General features: G+C 47.1%; 1 protein-coding gene across 1 annotated transcript; it reads left to right on the top strand.

Moving 5' to 3' along the window:
• Positions 1–5,429: 5,429 nt before the first annotated feature.
• On the top strand, positions 5,430–15,686 carry LOC125442249 (TLC domain-containing protein 5-like). The gene is made up of 4 exons (XM_048513502.1): positions 5,430–5,503; positions 8,440–8,639; positions 9,828–13,031; positions 13,171–15,686. Exons 2-3 carry the CDS (start codon positions 8,441–8,443, stop codon positions 10,364–10,366), a joined length of 738 nt encoding a protein of 245 aa, XP_048369459.1. The 5' UTR covers positions 5,430–5,503; position 8,440; the 3' UTR covers positions 10,367–13,031; positions 13,171–15,686.
• The last annotated feature ends 1,251 nt before the right edge of the window (positions 15,687–16,937 follow it).

Raw genomic sequence — 16,937 nt, 5'->3', positions numbered from 1 at the left:
CTCAAAGCTGGCCTCGATGTTGCAGAGGCCTTTTAGTGTTTGCCCCCTCTGAGCCTGATGCTGGCCAGCTCTGTCCCTGAGAAGAGTGCAGTTCCCCATTGCTCTTTAGTACCTGACCTTGGACCACGTGGTTACAGATTCAAGCCCTCTATCTCTGCAGAGGAGCCCTACGGGGTAGTTCAAAAGGACCTGTGAACAGAGGTGGAGCCAATTCAGGCAAAGCTGGATGAGGAGGAAAGGACTCCAGGTGGCAAACAGGATCCACGTCTGAGGGCTTCCTCAAGGGTATCTTCTGGCTATTTAGAATGTTCCAGCAAGAATCTCCTCAAAGTCAGAGGAAGTTAGGATGTGCAGGACAGTTCAAGAGGATCCTTGACATTTTGGGATGAGATCCCCATCTCCTCCAATTTCATCACTGATAGGATTGCATAGTCTACTACGTGGGAAATCTCCAGGCCCCACTTGGGCAACGACAACCCTCATCTGATCACTGGATTCCAAACGTGCTTCTACCTGTTGCTGCAGATTGTGGCTTGGTGCCAAATTCAGATAGCAAAAATACCAGTGCAGATGGAACAGTAATTGTAGTCCTGAAATGTAAAGGCAGGAGGGGAGCTGAACCATTTATTTGTTTGCATTATTTATAGCCTGCCTTTCTCACTGAGACTGTGTACAAAAAGTGAAGAAATACAGGGCTACACCAAGCAATGTGTCAGCCAACCAACAAAGATGCAAGGTGAGTGTTATTGCCATGTACACTCCCTGTGTGTGGATCTGAGTTCTAGAACTCAATAGCTGCAGAAAGATTCAGCAAAAGAACTCTTATTCCCCACCCGCAAATAAAGTTCACCTTGCCTCTTTTTTCCCCTTTTTTGGTTCGTTGTGTGTGTAAAGTGCCAGCAAATCACAGCTGACTTATGGCAACCCCATATGCTTGTCAAAGCAAGTGGCAAACAGAAGAAATTTGCCATTGCCTGCCACCAGTCACCCTTGACTGCCTTATTGGTCTCCCTTCCAAGCACTAACCTGGGTTGGCCCTGCTTAGGCTTCTGAGGTCTGATGAGATTGGGCTAGCCTGGGCCATCCAGGTCAGGACCAAGGAAGGTTACATGGCGTAACCGAACATGGCGTAAAGGTTACATGAGGCAAGCCTGTAGCATGAGAGATCTAATAAACAATGCAATAGGACTGAGATGACAAAATTCATGGCTTAAAGGATCAAAAGTCAGATGACAAGCGAGGCAGAAAAAGGAATTACCAAATCGAAAAGGGTGCAGTAAAAGCAGGGTAATACATACAATAAACAGACAATATGTAGCAGTCCTGCAGATATGGGGAACTGCACAACAACCTATCCATCTATCCATCTATCCATCTATCCATCTATCCATCCGTCCATCCATCCATCCATCCATCCATCCATCCATCCATCCATCCATCCATCCATCCATCCATCCATCCATCCATCCATCCATCCATCCATCCATCCATCCATCCATCCATCCATCCATCCATCCATCCATCCATCCATCCATCCATCCCCTTCCTTTCTCATAGCTCAATGACAATTCTATGACACGTTCCTGCTTACGGAATCAAACTGTGTTATGTCTACATTAAAGACTTTTGTGTTTCTGGCCCTTAACCAGGGAGTCAGCTGGAAGGGAAGAATCTTTCTTGCGGTTTAGCTTCTTGATAATAACAATACAGTTAAATATGCAAATCCCCTAACACAGAGGCGGATAAAATTAGTAATAATCCGCAGGAGGCTTTAAAAAGTGTTGCTTAATGAAATGCCTTAAGGGTGATTTTTTTAAATTGGCCAGAAAGAAAATATATACGCATTTCAAAATTTCAAGCAATCATGAGTAACCACATTAGGACCAAAAAAAAAAATGTAACAAAAATAGATTAAAAGGCTTGTGTTGCAAAGGATGCCACAAATGCTGCAAAGGATGGAAGCAAAACATGTGGGATTATCAATTAGTCAGTTTGTTGCACACCATCCTAAGAGTCAGTGACACAACAAGATTCACTGGAAAACACAATAATGTCAGGGAACATTTCAGCCAGCGGGAAAAGAGGAAGACCCAACAGAAGATGGATTGACCCCATAAAGGAAGTCATGGCCTTCAGTTTGCAAGAAGTGACCTAGGCTGTTAACGATTGGACATTTTGGGAATCGTTTATTCACAGGGTTGCCTTAAGCCGGAAGCACCTTGATGGTACATAACATACAGATAGGAGAAGAAGAAGAAGAAGAAGAGTAGAAGAGTTTGGATTTATATCCCCCCTTTCTCTCCTGCAGGAGACTCAAAGGGGCTTACAATCTCCTTGCCCTTCCCCCCTCACAACAAACACCCTGTGAGGTAGGTGGGGCTGAGAGAGCTCCAAGAAGCTGTGACTAGCCCAAGGTCACCCAGCTGGCGTGTGTGGGAGTGCACAGGCTAATCTGAATTCCCCAGAGAAGCCTCCACAGCTCAGGCGGCAGAGCTGGGAATCAAACCCGGTTCCTCCAGATTAGATACACGAGGTCTTAACCTCCTACATTTGGATTTTCTAAACAGTAAGGAGTCTCAAAGTAGCTTATAAACTCCTTCCATTCTCCTCCCCACAACAGACACCTTGTGAGGCAGATGGGGCTGAGAGAGTTCTGAGAGGACTGTGATTAGCCCAAGGTCACACAGCAGATTTCATGTAGAGGAGCAGGGAAACAAATCCAGTTCACCAGATAAAAGTCCACTGCTCATGGGGAGAAGTGGGGCATCAAACCGGGTTCTGCAGATCAGAGTCCACTGCCACTACACCAAGCTGGCACAGGTCAGTGAATAGGCTATCTTCAAGGGCTATGGGATGGTAGAAGAGCATATGCAGAAGGTCCCAAACATAACCTCTGGCATCTCCATTAGCAGTTGTCAGGGAAGACTTTGCTTTGCTCAAGTTCCCAGAAAACTGCTGCTGGGCAGACTAGAGCCAGGGGTCTGCAACCTGTGGCTCTCCAGATGTTCGTGGACTACAAATCCCATCAGCCAATTGGCCATGCTGGCAGGGGCTGATGGGAACTGTAGTCCATGAACATCTGGAGAGCCGCAGGTTGCAGACCCCTGCAGTACTGAGCTAGGAGGACCATGTTCTGACTCTGGAAAAGGCAGTCTCAGCATTCAGTCCCGGCACAACTCCTGACTGCAACTCAGGGACATGCATACCTTCTAGAGTTGTGGCTTGCCCGGTTGGGCACTGCTAGCTCACTCCGATGGCATGTCCTGTAAGAAACCTGTGGTTTTGCAGACACTTGAAATTATAGGCCTCGTGAGCTCAAGCTACCATTACTACATGACATTCGAATGTGGGTCTGGCACAGCCTGGTTGGGAAACAAATGGCACAACTGCTTCTCCTGGATCAGGAGATGCTCAGAGGCTGGCATGACAGATGCCTCCCAGATGACTGCATCCCTGTCGACAATCTCTGTCATTCCTTTGGGGCTCTGTCCTTTGACGTAGGGCCTGACAGAGTTTGATGACAATGGCTAGGACAGGGGTAGGGAACCTGCAGCTCTCCAGATGTTCAGGAACTACAATTCCCATCAGCCCCTACCAGCATGGCCAATTGGCCATGCTGACAGAGGCTGATGGGAATTGTAGTTCCTGAACATCTGGAGAGCCGCAGGTTCCCTACCCCTGGGCTAGGAGAACTGAAGTCCTTGCCCAAGCTCAAGGTGGGCCTACATATCCCCTGGGAATTTTCCTGGAGAAAATGGCTGCTTGGAGGGTGGAATCTATGGTATTATAATCCCATGAGGACCTTCCCTAAACCCACCTTCCCTCGGCTCCACCCCCAAATCTCCAGGAATTTCACCTGGGCAACCCGACCTCGGGCTCAATTTCTCCCTTTTCATGGGCAAGTCAGGAGCATTAAATGGAGTAGGGGAGCGCTATATAAACTCTCTCTTGCAGTCCAGGCTGGGGATAAAAAAGCTCTATTGCTTTGGCTGTTGTTTTGCTCCGCATCTATGGCTGGCACCTTCAGAGGCCTGCTATTGGTACAAATGTTTCTCTCAGCCACACAGAGAAACACTCCACCCTGTGCCACACATCTCACTCAGCATGACATGCCCCTGAAGATGCCAGCCCCAGATGCAGGCAAAATGTTAGGAACCAAACAGACTAGACCATGGCTGCACAGCCCAGAAAACCAGTTGATTCCCGCAGTGAAAGCCTTTGACGACTCACTGTTTTGACTCTTTTAATGTATTCACATTGCCTTTCTGCCCTCCCAAATGGGAACAATAAAAGGTATCTGTCATAAGACCAAATCCACCGATTTGGAAGCTAAGCTCATTTGAATCTATCTATCTATCTATCTATCTATCTATCTATCTATCTATCTATCTATCTATCTATCTATCTATCTATCTATCTATCTATCTATCTATCTATCTATCTATCTATCTATCTATCTATCAAATCAGGGTTGGGGCTATAGCTGCATGTACAACCCAAATTCATATCTTTGTGTACCAACTGCACGTATAACCCACTGGGTTATAGTTCAGCTTGTGAGTTAAAACTCCCTTTTGAAGTCCCTTGTTAAAGTCTCCCCAATGATATATGTGATGGTTGGACTACCAGATGCAGAAGTCCTGATAGTCTTGTCTGGACTTATCTGTAGAACATATTTATTATAGGCGGGAAGATGCTCTGAGCCCATAAGGGGAAGGGCAGTATACAAATAGAATAACTAATTAGCTGTGTACCCCACACTTTCCTGGCTATAGTGAGGCTCAATGCTGCTTATATTACATCATATCGTATCATATTACACTATGCTATTCTATGAGATACTATGCTATATTACATTACATTATATCATATTGTATTATACTATACTATGCTATATTCTATTGTTATGTACTATATTCTATTATGCTATACTGTGCTATATTATATCATATTCTTTAATTGAAATAAAGATTTAAAACAGCAATAATTAAAACCTCGTTGTAAATCCAAGCGGCACCCTTGATAAAATCGAGTCCCAGATGGGGACAACTGGAAAAGGATGGGAGGGAGGGAAAAGCGGTGGGCTAAATAGGGCAACCACCAGCAGGCGCAGGGAGGCAAATGAATAAAATCCACTCATCGGGGGAAAACCAGCCAAGCCCGCGGATCGCCACCAACAGATCCCTGGAAAGCCCCGCCGCCGGGATCTGGCTCGTTTCTCGTCCGGGTCTCTGCTTTCCCGGCCTTTTCTTCCACCACGACTCTCCGCCGGAGCCCAGGCAGGCAGGCAAGCAGGCAGGCGCGCGCGTGTGCCCGGCCGGCCTGCGCGGCCCTCGGTGCGCGCTCTGCCCGGCACTGCGATCCGTCCTCCCCACCGGCAGGTGACCCCCAAGCCGGGATCCTCGGAGCCGGCCTGCGCTCGCCGCCGCCCGGCGCTCGCTGATCCTGGCGAGACCGGGGCCGGAGGAGCCCAGCGGGAGACCGCGCTCCGGCGCTGCGCCAGGTGACCTCTCCAAAGGGCGCGCGGGGCGCTGCCCGAGAGCGGGGGGCGGCGGGGCGGGCGGAGCCGCGAGGGGTCGACGGCCAGCTGGCGAGGCCCGGGCCTTGAGCCAGATAAGGGGTTTGCCCTCCCGGGCCAGCAGTCAGGGCCACCTGCTTCCAGCGCCGGAGGTCAGGGGAGAAAAGAGGAGGCACGCAACGGGCGCGCCGCTGAGCATGTGCAGAGCGCCGGCCCTTTACCAGGGCAGGGGCTGCGTGGGGCCCCGGGAGCGCAAAAGGGTTGTAAAAAGGGGGTGGGCGCAGAGAGCAAAGGGAGAGGGTCCGTCCCCCCAAACTGCTACAGGATTTCGTGATTTGCGGTGGATTCAGGGCTGCTTGGCGCGACAGGTGATTCACCTGCGGAATTCACTGCCAGGAGATGGATGCCATGATGGGTGTTGGTTGAGATGGGTGTCAGAGGGGGTTGGGGACAGATTTAGGGGGGCGTGCGTTTCTTAGGGGTGCCAACATCCAGGTGGTGGCTGGATATCTCCTGGGGTTACGGCTGGTCTCCAGGCAACAGGGATCAGCTCACCTGGAGAGAATGGCTGCTTTGGAAGGTGGAGTTGTAGGCAAGATTCAGATTAGAATTATTATTATTATGAATATAATAGAGCTGCCTCTCTATCTAGAGTTTCCGTTACAGCCACCTAGGCCAAGGGGCAAGGGAACTCTTCTCCCCTCAAGCCAGAGGGAAGAAAGAGAGGCAAAGGTTCCCAATCACAGACAAAAGTCTTACTCAGAATAAAAGCAGAGTTTATTTCTAAGCCAGCACAGATCCCACCTAAAATGAGAGCTGCCCCGAACTGGTGGAAGGTCCAGGGTTTTTAAAGGGTCTCTTTAGGGTACATCAAAGCAGAGTCACATACGTTGCAAAAGATTTAGGATTGCAACAAATTATCCCACGTCAAACATTTGGTACAAGTTCCCAAGCAGCGCATTTCTAAAACCAAGTGAATGTGAGAACAGTTATCTATTGCATCCTGGCTGCTCCGGCTATCACCTTGTTTATGGTACTTCTTGTAACAACAGTAAGGTCATCAAGTTCCTGAGAGGCCAGGAAAACATGGACGGGGTGTTTAGACATTCAAGTTGTTTATGGCTATCTCTGCATATTGGAAAGCGGTTATCTTCCCAATATCTAACAGTAAATTAGCCCTATAGACTGAGGGGCTCCTTGTCTGGGTAATTAACTAAGGAATGTAGTTAGCCTAACCTAAGAGCAGAGGGAGAGATCTATATAAGTAATGCTACTATATTGATATCCTTATATTGTATTTCTTTAAAGCATAATTTCCAGTTCTTCAGCGTTGCTCACAGAGTCTATGGCATTGTATCCCACAGATGTCCAGGATTTTTGGAAACAATATTTGGCAACCTTGAGCTTTTCAGCAAAATGACAGGGTGGGCTTTAGCAGAGTTTCACCCTCCTGAGTCAGATTCAGAGACCTTTATTAGGCATATACAACATAGGGATAAAGAACAGGAGTAAATTCAGTAAAGAACAGTGGAAATAATGTGAACAGAAGCCAAGAGAACCTAATCAAAATGCACAGCAGAAATTTGGCTACAATTTCAGTTATTTCAGCCTCAGAGTTGTTGAGCAAAAAAGTCATTTTTGCATTGGTAGGAAGGTCCGAGAACCCAACCAAAATTAAGGCAGTGAGGTCGGGCCTAAAACTGTTGTACTTAGGGCAGGAGAGCAAGATATGTTCAAAGGAGTCAGTATAAGAAGGCCAGAAAGAACAGTGTTGATCATTCTGAATCCATAGAAGTCAACAGTAATCATCATTCGATTTAGGAATGTTTGTGTCAGCAGTTTTTCCCCTTTTGCATACTTGTCTTCCAGGCATTCAAAATGTATTTCAAAAGTATGCGGTCCCCGATATGGTGCCCATTGATCTCCTTCCTGCCATCTTTTAGAAAGTGGGTCTTTGGCTTAGCAGAAGTTCTGAATTGCTGTGCAGGTTTTTAAAAGGTTGCCCCAGGAGGCAGCAGCCACCATGAACTGTGCCTATGCAAGAAAATATTTTTCGACCTCGCTCCCTGACATTTTGTGGTTGGCTCTGCTTTCTGCGGCTGCCATTCGGCCCATGGGCCCACCACCGTATATCAGAATTTGGCAGGAGCCCATAGACTCAAAAACGTTGGAGACGCCTGGTTTTCACTATGCAGAGTTAACCTGCAAAATTCACTACTGCGATGTGATGATAGCCCCATGCTTTAAAAAAGGCACATCAAGGGAAGGTATGGCAGTTGCTGTTAACCATGACAGCTAAATGGACCTTCCGTGTTCAGAGGCAGTATACCTCAAACTGGGGGAGAACAATCAGGAAGGTCTACTACTCTTTTCATGTCCAGGTGCACCATGGAACTCACCCTACATTGCCTTTTGCCTTGGATGCTTTTGTGCAACAGCCACTTCTGTGCTAAAAGGTGGATGAATTCTGCTCCCAGTTGTCCTAGAAATATGACCCTGTATCCTCTCCCAACTTTTGCCCAGCCCACATGAGGTGAGGTCTGGGGATGCAGCGCTGGGCCACATTGTTAGCCCAACCTCCTAGCTTAGCTGAATAGAGGTTTATTGTTATTTCTGGTTTACGCAAAATTCAGCCCTAGCTACTCAGGATTACCGTAAGTCTCATTTTATTCAGTAGGGCCTATTCCCAGGTATGTGAGCATGAGATTGTGAAGGAACGTTGCAAAACATCCTATTTGGGAGTAGGGTAAAAATTTTAGAGTGATGCTGGAAAAATGATTGGTCCAAAGCAGCACATCAGAGGGAGGATTGAAACCCAGGTTTCCTAGTCCAACGTCCTGGCTGCTCCTACATCACTCTTGCGAGTAGTTCTTGCAAAATTTGAGGGATTTAATTCTTATCTCCCATCTGTCCTATTACAGAATGGTGGCCTCCATGTTCCTCCGGGCAGCCTTCAGCCTCATTGGCTGGTTCTTCCTCTACACCTGGTCTTGCTATCGGTACAAGGACCGTACCTATGAGTGGAGCTGCCGATTGGTCACTCTGACACACGGAGTCCTTGCCACTTGCCTCTCTGGCTACATCGGCTTCATCGATGGCCCGTGGCCAATGTCTTATCCAGGTACCTCCTAGTTGTTCTACCTTGGATGGAATGTTGATTCTGTGGTAACCGAAAGCATCCACTCGGAGGTAGTAAAACAGGGCAATTGTGGGTATTAAGAAAGAGCCAATAATCCAGTGGCCTCATGCACATCAATGGTGTGGCTGTGTTCAGAATATTGAGTGTTGCTTTTTTCCAGTATTCAAATTTTATTAGTACAGAAAACCTCTTACAAAAAGCAAAGCAAAGATCAAAACCTAAAAAATACACTCGACACGAAGGACTCCCAATTACATCCACATTGAGTGTGAACAGTAAAAATTAGTAGTTTGCTCTTTAACCTCATATTTAACATTCCAAATTAATAACCAGTAGTCATAATTAACATGCTTTGTTAAATCTTTATAATAACAATCCACTAATCTTCAAAACCGCTAATCATCGTTTTACTTTTTTCCTGTTTTACCAGAGCAATCCATCAATGGTTTCCAATTGTCCAATTTTTTTTTTTGTACTAAACTCCTTTCTTTACGTAACAAAGTATTGTGTGTTGCTGGGGGTTAGCCCATCTCAAAATGGATCCTGTGTAGCAGGGGTTCATTTGAAATGTGGTGTTGGGGGAGAGTTTTACAGATACAGTGGACGACCAAAAAGGCAAAGTGGGTTCTAGATCAAATTAAGTCTGAAGTCTCCCTAGAAGCTAACATTACTAAACTGAAGCTATTGTATTTTGGTCACATCATGAGAAGACAAGAATCACTGGAAAAAACAATAATGCTAGGAAAAGTTGAAGGCAGCAGGAAAAGAGGAAGGCCCAACATGAGCTGGATTGATTCAATAAAGGAAGGCAGGGCCCTCAGTCAGCAAGACCAGGGCGAGGCTGTCGAGGACATTGATTCATAAATTGGAAGCAACTTGACAGCACTTAACATGCACACAGAGGGAGGGTCCCCAACGTGGTGACTATGGGCACCCCCCTTGCTGTCTACTAAGAGCATTAAGAAAGTGGGTGGGATCAGGGGGAGCTTCTGTCCAGCAGAGCTTCCAATTGGCCATTGGAGTCCTGATTGGCTGTGCAGATTAAAATAGCATTGTGTTGGCAGCCGCTGTCACAACACGGTAGGTTTGATTGGGTGGTTGCGCCCACTATGTTGTGTCCAATTTCCAAAGGTGCCCATGTTGCTTCTTGACTTGCATTTTTCCTTACAGGATCGCCAAACACTCCTCTCCAGATCCACACGTTGTGTATCAGCTTGGGCTACTTCCTGTTTGACTTGGGCTGGTGCGTCTACTTCCAGACTGAAGGGGCGTTGATGCTTGCCCACCACACCGTGAGCATCGTCGGGATCACCGTGTCCCTTGTTTTGGGTGAGTCGGCAGCGGAAGTCAGCGCTGTCATCTTTGGAAGTGAGATCACCAATCCACTCTTGCAGGCCCGGTGGTTTCTACGGGAGAAGGGGCTCTACCACAGCTTCATAGGGGACGTGGTGGACTTCTTCTTCGTGGTGCTCTTTACGGGAGTGCGCATCGGCGTCGGGGCCTGGCTCATGTACTGTGTGTTGATGTCACCCAAGCCCAAGTGGTTTATCAAGGTTGGAGGTGTGATCATGTATGCCGTTTCGTGGGTCTTCATGGTAAGCATTTGCCGGTTTGCCCGACGGAAAAGCATAAAGAAGTACCATGCCTGGAGAAGTCGATTCAGCCACGAGATGAACTCAAATGCCAACGGCCATCTAAAGAGCCACTGACCCCACTTCCCAGGTCGGATCAGTGTCCACGATCTGGCATTCAAAAGTGCCCAGAAACCTGGTCCACAGGACTATTCTGGGGAGGTGAGCCACAGTGAAGCAGAAATACAGCACAATGTAGTGGGTAGGTTTTTGGACTAGGACGGGAACGTCCCAGGTTCGAATCCCCATTCGGCTCACTGAGTGACCTTTGGTCTGGCACTTTCTTTCAGCCAAGCTTACCTCAAAGGGTTGTTGTGAGGTTAAAAGGAGTACACTTCCAGGTTTGTTGACCTGAGCTTCCTAGAGAAACAGTGGTATACAAATGTGGGAAGTGTCACAACAGAAACCAGTGGGGTGGTTTTATCCTGGTGTAACGCCACTAATGTTAGTGCATTTACACAATAGAAACTTTCCTGTGCAGATACTTGAATGGTGCACATGGTACAAACAAAGTGCAACGGGTTAGCTGGTGTGATTGAATGGGTTGCGCTCAGGGGGAGCTCATGGAATAAATGCCCTCAGCCACCAGCTTCTCCAACACTGCCATAAACTCTAGAGGAGTTTAAATCACAATTGGTATATTCCGGCCCTTGGGGCAAAGCACATTCTCAGCACCTGGTGTGTTTCCTGTATTTATTTTATTTATTAAATAACTTATTTAGAGAATGCATATGCTGCCTCTCCAGAACCTTCTGACATCAGAGTTTATTGGCCCTTGGAACCAGAAGGGTTGAGCTGAGATCAGGATTCCTGTCTCTGCTGCTAACTTTACTGGTCCAGTGTCTTGCTTCTGACAGCAAAGGTACCATCTGGTCCAGTGTCTTGCTTCTGACAATGGCCAGCCACATGCTTCTAGGAAGCTTCCAAACAGGGCTTGAAGAAGAAGTTCTGCCCATTTATCCCTACCATCTTCTGGTGTTCAGAGATCTGCTGCCTCTGAACCAGAAAACTACGTAGCAGTCATGACTAAGAGTCCTCTAGCTGCTCTGGAGTCAGGCCTTAGTTTCCCCAGCATTAAAATGGAGGTGGTAGGAGGTTGTAGGCCTCTCTATACCATACTCAGCCATTGTTCAGTTCTCAATAGAAATGGTGCTTTAGAATGCTAATTCTAGCAGTAAACTGCCAGTTCAAATATATTTTTTATCCTTGTAAATATACTGTGAACGCCGCTAAGAGGCAAGGGGGGGTTCTTATCCTCTGGTTGCTTTTTATTTTTGTATTTAACCTGCTGTTTATTGGGTGTTAGCAGCCAGAGGACAATATCAGTGTTAGTGCATCATTAGGGGAATGACGGGCGTTTGGGGTTTCTGCCTCCCCCACTCCCTATCTGATCCTTAGATGCCCCCTAAAGTTCCACCAGAACAGCAGGGTGAGACTTTGTACATTCCATTTCTGGCCCCTGGCTGTGGGGTCTGTCTGTTGGTGGTGCGAAAAGAAATGGCCTCAGAAACCTGATAACTGTGGAATCACAGCCCAAGCTTGGCTATGAGCTTACTTTATAGCAACTGGGGACTCAGAGATCATGTGGCTGTAGGAGGCCACTTAGCGTTGTAGACCTTTGCAAAGGGAACGTGGTTCGATATCTTTTATCTTGCGCCAGTGGTAGGGTAGTTCACTTTGCCGCTTCTCCACCACGTTATGGAGCATGTCATCTAAGAATGAATTAGGTCACTCTGGCTAAGGTTGGCAGTTTTGGAAATGAAGATACCAAGTTTCTAGCCCTCCTTGTGGTGTACTGAATCTTTCCTCCAGTCTCATGTTATGAAGACAAATCATAAAAGTTAGGGGGCAAATTTTGTTGCAAGCGAGAAGCCGGGCTTTTGTGCAGTATGGATTTGGCGCGAGTTGTTTTTCCTCATCCATTCTTCAGTGTTTACAACTCTCTACCATTCTCCGCCATTCTTCACCCAAAATTCCAAACTCCGCCAATAAAATAAAAAGGAAACAGAAAGTGGCACGTGGCTTTCATATGTGGATTTTTGCAACTCTGAGAAGGGCTGCTTGCTCTATTATTGTTTTGATGTGTGTTAGCATGTCCCCCCCCCCCCCCCCAGTCTTTTTCTGATTGATGTGCACAGTTTAACAGGAACTAGTTTTAGAGGACAGCTGTATTGGTTCACAGTAGAAGAGCTAGATAGGAGTCCAGTAGCATCTTAGAGACTGGCAAGATTTTGGAGGTGTCAGCTTTTATTTGTTTACATTTATTCCCCACCCTTTACCATGGCCTCAGGGCAGGTCATAATAAAACCCATAAAAATATCATACAACCGTGATAAAATCACAATAAAACCCCATCCTAAAACCCCCAGAACAATCCACAATCTCACCCACCCCACTCACTCCCCCAAAGGGAGGGGTATACACACACCTTAAGGCCCCCCCTCCTTAAGGCCCCCTGCCAAACGCCCGGGGTGAACAGGATGGTCTTCAGTAGGCATCTGGCAAACCTCTGGAGGGAGGCCATTCCACAGTGGTATCTGACAAAAGGAGCTTTGGATGACTGTTGTGTGTTTTCTGGGCTATGGGGCCAGGTTCTGGTAGTTTTTGCTCGTAACATTTCACCCACATCTATGGCTGGCATCTTCAGAAGCATGGCATGGTAACAGGTGTTTGAAATACATCTTAACAGTGACATGCCTCTGAAGATGCCAGCCATAGATGCAGGCAACACCTTAGATCAGGGGTCTTTAAACTACGGCCCTCCAGATGTTCATGGACTACAATTCCCATCAGCCCTGTCATTGGGCCATGCTGGCAGGGGCTGATGGGAATTGTAGTCCATAAACATCTGGAGGGCCGTAGTTTGAAGACCCCTGTCTTAGATGCAAAAATGACCAGAACGTGGCCACACGGAAAACTCACAACAGCCGGTTGATTCCAACCATGCAAGCCTTCGACAACACCTTGTTGGTCTCTAAGATACCACTGCACTCCAGTCTAGCTCTGTAACAGGGAAGTGGTTGTTCCCACGTACATGCACCTTGCTGTACATGTATGTTGTATATTTAACTGAGGAGCGTAATAAGACATGGCTCAGAGTGTGCAACTTGAGCATCGCAGCAATTTAACTCCATAAAGAACATGATGTTTGGAACATCCTCCAGCCAAAGAAGTTATGTATGTTTCGTAGGTGACCCTAAGATTGCCTGATGCTTTGGGTTTAGATTTTTTTTTATCCCTCCTTTCATTGGATGAAGCTCTTCTCTGGCCTCGTGGAGTTCACTGAACCCTGCAGGCGAGCTGGTGGAGACCAACAGTGCCCGGGAGAAAGTGGAGCCTGGTGTCATAATTTGGCATTGTGGGATAATATATTGGGAAAGGGAGGTGCCTTGGGCAGCCCTGACCCTTTTAAGCAGCGGAGCAGAATCTGTGACTTAGGTGAGAACAGAGTGGATGCAAGGAATGCGTTTAGCAGAAAATGCTAAAGGGATAGCTGCAGCCAGTTTTCACTAGAGGGTAGTTAGGCTGCGACTGTGCCACATGGGAGCTGCGTGTTTGAAAGTCAACCAATCCAGAATTGAAGAGAGCCAAAGCCTGGATTGGCAGGCTCATGTGACGAATCTGCTTCAGTCTGTAGAAGGATGGAGCATTTGCTCCTTAATTGAGAGAATTTCTTTTAAAAATCCTTTTGTGTAGCAAATGAATCCGCCATTTCTAAGGCTGGATTGGAACAGCTCCCTGATGCAAAAGATTTCCATAGGCCAGGTGGGGGGCTGGAATCAAAGGATGGGGCAACTGCCAAGACCCAAGAGGGCCCACTGGTGATCACAGGTGCTCAGCCCATTTGTGCCCACCAGAATGGGAGATTTCTCCCAGAAGCCAGTGGGGCAGTCTCCCATTGTGTGCAGATGTGGGTCGCGCTGCCATTTAATGCTTCTTGTAGCCTTGTTGACGCTGTTGGACTTTCAAGGGATGAGGAGCCAATGCGCTCCACTTCTCCCTCTGGCTTTGTGTGTGTGTGTGCGTGCGCGCGCCTGCACAGGAAGTGGCAGGTTTGATGAGGGGGCTACCAGAGGGTATCTTGTTTAGAGCCTCCTGAAAACCTGTAGCCCATAAGGAAAATTTATAGTTCAGAGCACTTGAAAGATCTACTCCTCCACTACCACCCCCAGCAATCAGAAGTCCTACAGGATAAGAACACCAGATCAGCTATGCTGGATCAGACATCTGCTCCATCTAGCCCAGCATTCTGTCTCACTCAGTGGCCAACCAGTTCCTCTGGAGGTTCAACAAGGGCCAAAGCTTCATAAGAACATTAGAAGAGCCCTGCTGGATCAGAACAGTGGTCCATCTAGTTCAGCATCCTATCTACAGAGCAGCCAGCCAGATCCTCTGACAGTCCAACAACAGAGCATAAAGGCCGTAGAACTTCCCCTAATAAGAACATAAGAAAAACCCTGCTAGATCAGACCAGTAAAGGCTCATTTTGTCTAGCATCCTGTTTTACACAGTAGCCAACCAGTTCCTCTAGAGGTCCAACCACAGGGCACAGAGGCTGAGACCTTTTATTGATGAAGACAGAAGAAGATCTCTGCTGGATCAGAGCAGTGAGGGTCCATCTAGTCCTCTGGAGGGCCACAGCAGGGCCTTCCCCAGATAAGAACATAAGAAGAGTCCTGCAGGATCAGACCAGTGGCCCATTTAGTCCAGTACTCTGTCTCACACAGCAGCCAACCAGTTCTTCCAGGGGGCCAACAACAGGGCCTTCCCCAGAGAAGAACTTAAGGGTAGTACCTAAGAGACCCACTGCTGGATCAGACCAGTCCAGCATTCTCTATAAGCCATGTGGTCACATGGTTGCACAGACACTATATTGGTACCACACAGTTTGGGCATCCACCAGCCAGGGAACTCCTGCAGGCAGCTCAATTCCATGCAGTGGTAGGGAACTTCTATGCAGTTCCCTACTGCTGTTAGAGGGACTGTTGCAGTGGCTTATCCAATCCAGCATTGTGTGTCACATGATGGCTAACCAATCCAACAACAGGGCATAGAGGCCGAGTCTTTCCCCTGATGCTGCCTCCCAGGACTGGGACTCAGAGGTTGACTGCCTCTGAATACAGCAGATTCCATATGAGGTCACCCGATCCTCAGGCTTGGCTCTTGTTGACCCACCGAAGGCTCCTTGGTGAAGCAGCCAAATGTGGTTGCAGTTCTACTGCCTGGAAGGCCTGACCGGATGGTGTCTTGATCCTATCCAGAACAGGATACCAGGGTTCTAGTGGGAAAATGCCATGCTTTGAATTACTGTGTAATAATTATTGGGTGTTCCACCAGTGATGGATGTAACAGATTTGTATGTTTTCTAAAAATAAAGAGATTTTATGTACGTAACGAAGACCATCGTGTCTATCTTTTCTTTTCCCACTCTCTGTCTCACTGGTAGGTATGTAATCAAATGAATATGAAATAAAATTCTCCTCTGCCCTTGTCCTGTAGGTTGCATTTATCCTGAGTATGCCCCAGATTTATTTCCCCACTCCTCCACTAGAGTGGTGGACTCTAATCTGGAGAACTGGATTTGTTTTCCCGCTCCTGAATGTGAAGCCTGCTGGGTGACCTTGGGCTAGTCACAGTTCTCTGAGAAATCTCTCAGTCCCACCTACAGGTATTTGTTGTGAGGAGAGGGACGGAAAGGAGTTTGTGAGCTGTTTTTAAACTCCTTACCATTGAGAAAAGCAGGGTATAAATCTAATCTCTTTTTCTTGCCTTTAATGCCCCTTGGTTCTTGCGGTTGCTCTGTCTCCAGTCCTGCCCCCACAACTGTACACAGTAAGTACGCAGTACCAACAACCACCATCTTATTATTCATAGTTTCCTTTTCAATTAACTGCCCTCTTTTTTACAAAAAAAATTGCTTTGCATCCTTATTTAAGCAGGCTGATATTTTGTAAAATTCAGGGCCACTTTTGCCTTCTGAGTCTGGCACAGAGACCGATTAACAAACAGAATCTTTTTCAAGTCGCTGGAGTTTGAAGATATACTATCTTCTGTCAGCAAGTCTGTTCCTTCAATCTCGAGATGACAGAATGTTTAAAAGTCTTATGAAAGCTTTTGAAGCTGTTTGTGTGGTTTTCAGCTTCTGTATTGCTTGGTTGGAGAGAAAACTGTGAAGCCTGTTCCTGGTCCCCATGAAATCAGAGGCCCAAACCATCTTTTGCAGGCTCATTCGAATTTTCTGTCGCGCCACTTTGAACATTTTGGTCCTGAATACAGATTTTTGCATGTGTTTCTCTACATGAGTTTTGAAATGGAAGAATAATTGTGGGTTTTGGCATCATCTTATGCCTTTAATAATCCCATATTTTGGACTGAGGAAGATTCTTGGGGGGGTGGGGGGGCAGGGCCAAAGTACAGTAAAGTGAACATGCTGGAAGGATGCCATTTCAGTCCCTAGAAGTTTTGATTTAAAGCATCTTCAAACAGTGTGTGAGCGGGTGTGGTGTAGTGGTTAGGAGTGTCGGACCCCAGAGAGAACCAAGTTCAAATCCCCACCTGTGCCACAGAACCTTGCTGGGTAACCAGTCACATTCACCCTGACCTCCTTCATAGGGTTGTTATGAGGATACAGTGGAGAAAAAGATAATGA

Source organism: Sphaerodactylus townsendi, linkage group LG12 (assembly GCF_021028975.2).
Source record: "Sphaerodactylus townsendi isolate TG3544 linkage group LG12, MPM_Stown_v2.3, whole genome shotgun sequence".
Taxonomy (NCBI): Eukaryota; Metazoa; Chordata; class Lepidosauria; order Squamata; family Sphaerodactylidae; genus Sphaerodactylus; species Sphaerodactylus townsendi.
The sequence above is the reverse complement of the archived record's forward strand: the minus strand, read 5'-3'. Positions and strand labels throughout refer to the sequence as shown.

What these genes read in the sequence shown, in the direction of transcription:
- LOC125442249 (XM_048513502.1), top strand. Translation starts at nt 8,441, where the DNA reads ATGGTGGCCTCCATGTTCCTCCGGGCAGCCTTCAGCCTCATTGGCTGG. An exon ending in GTGGCCAATGTCTTATCCAG is followed by an intron (nt 8,640 to 9,827) that starts GTACCTCCTAGT and finishes TTTTCCTTACAG; the next exon opens with GATCGCCAAACACTCCTCTC.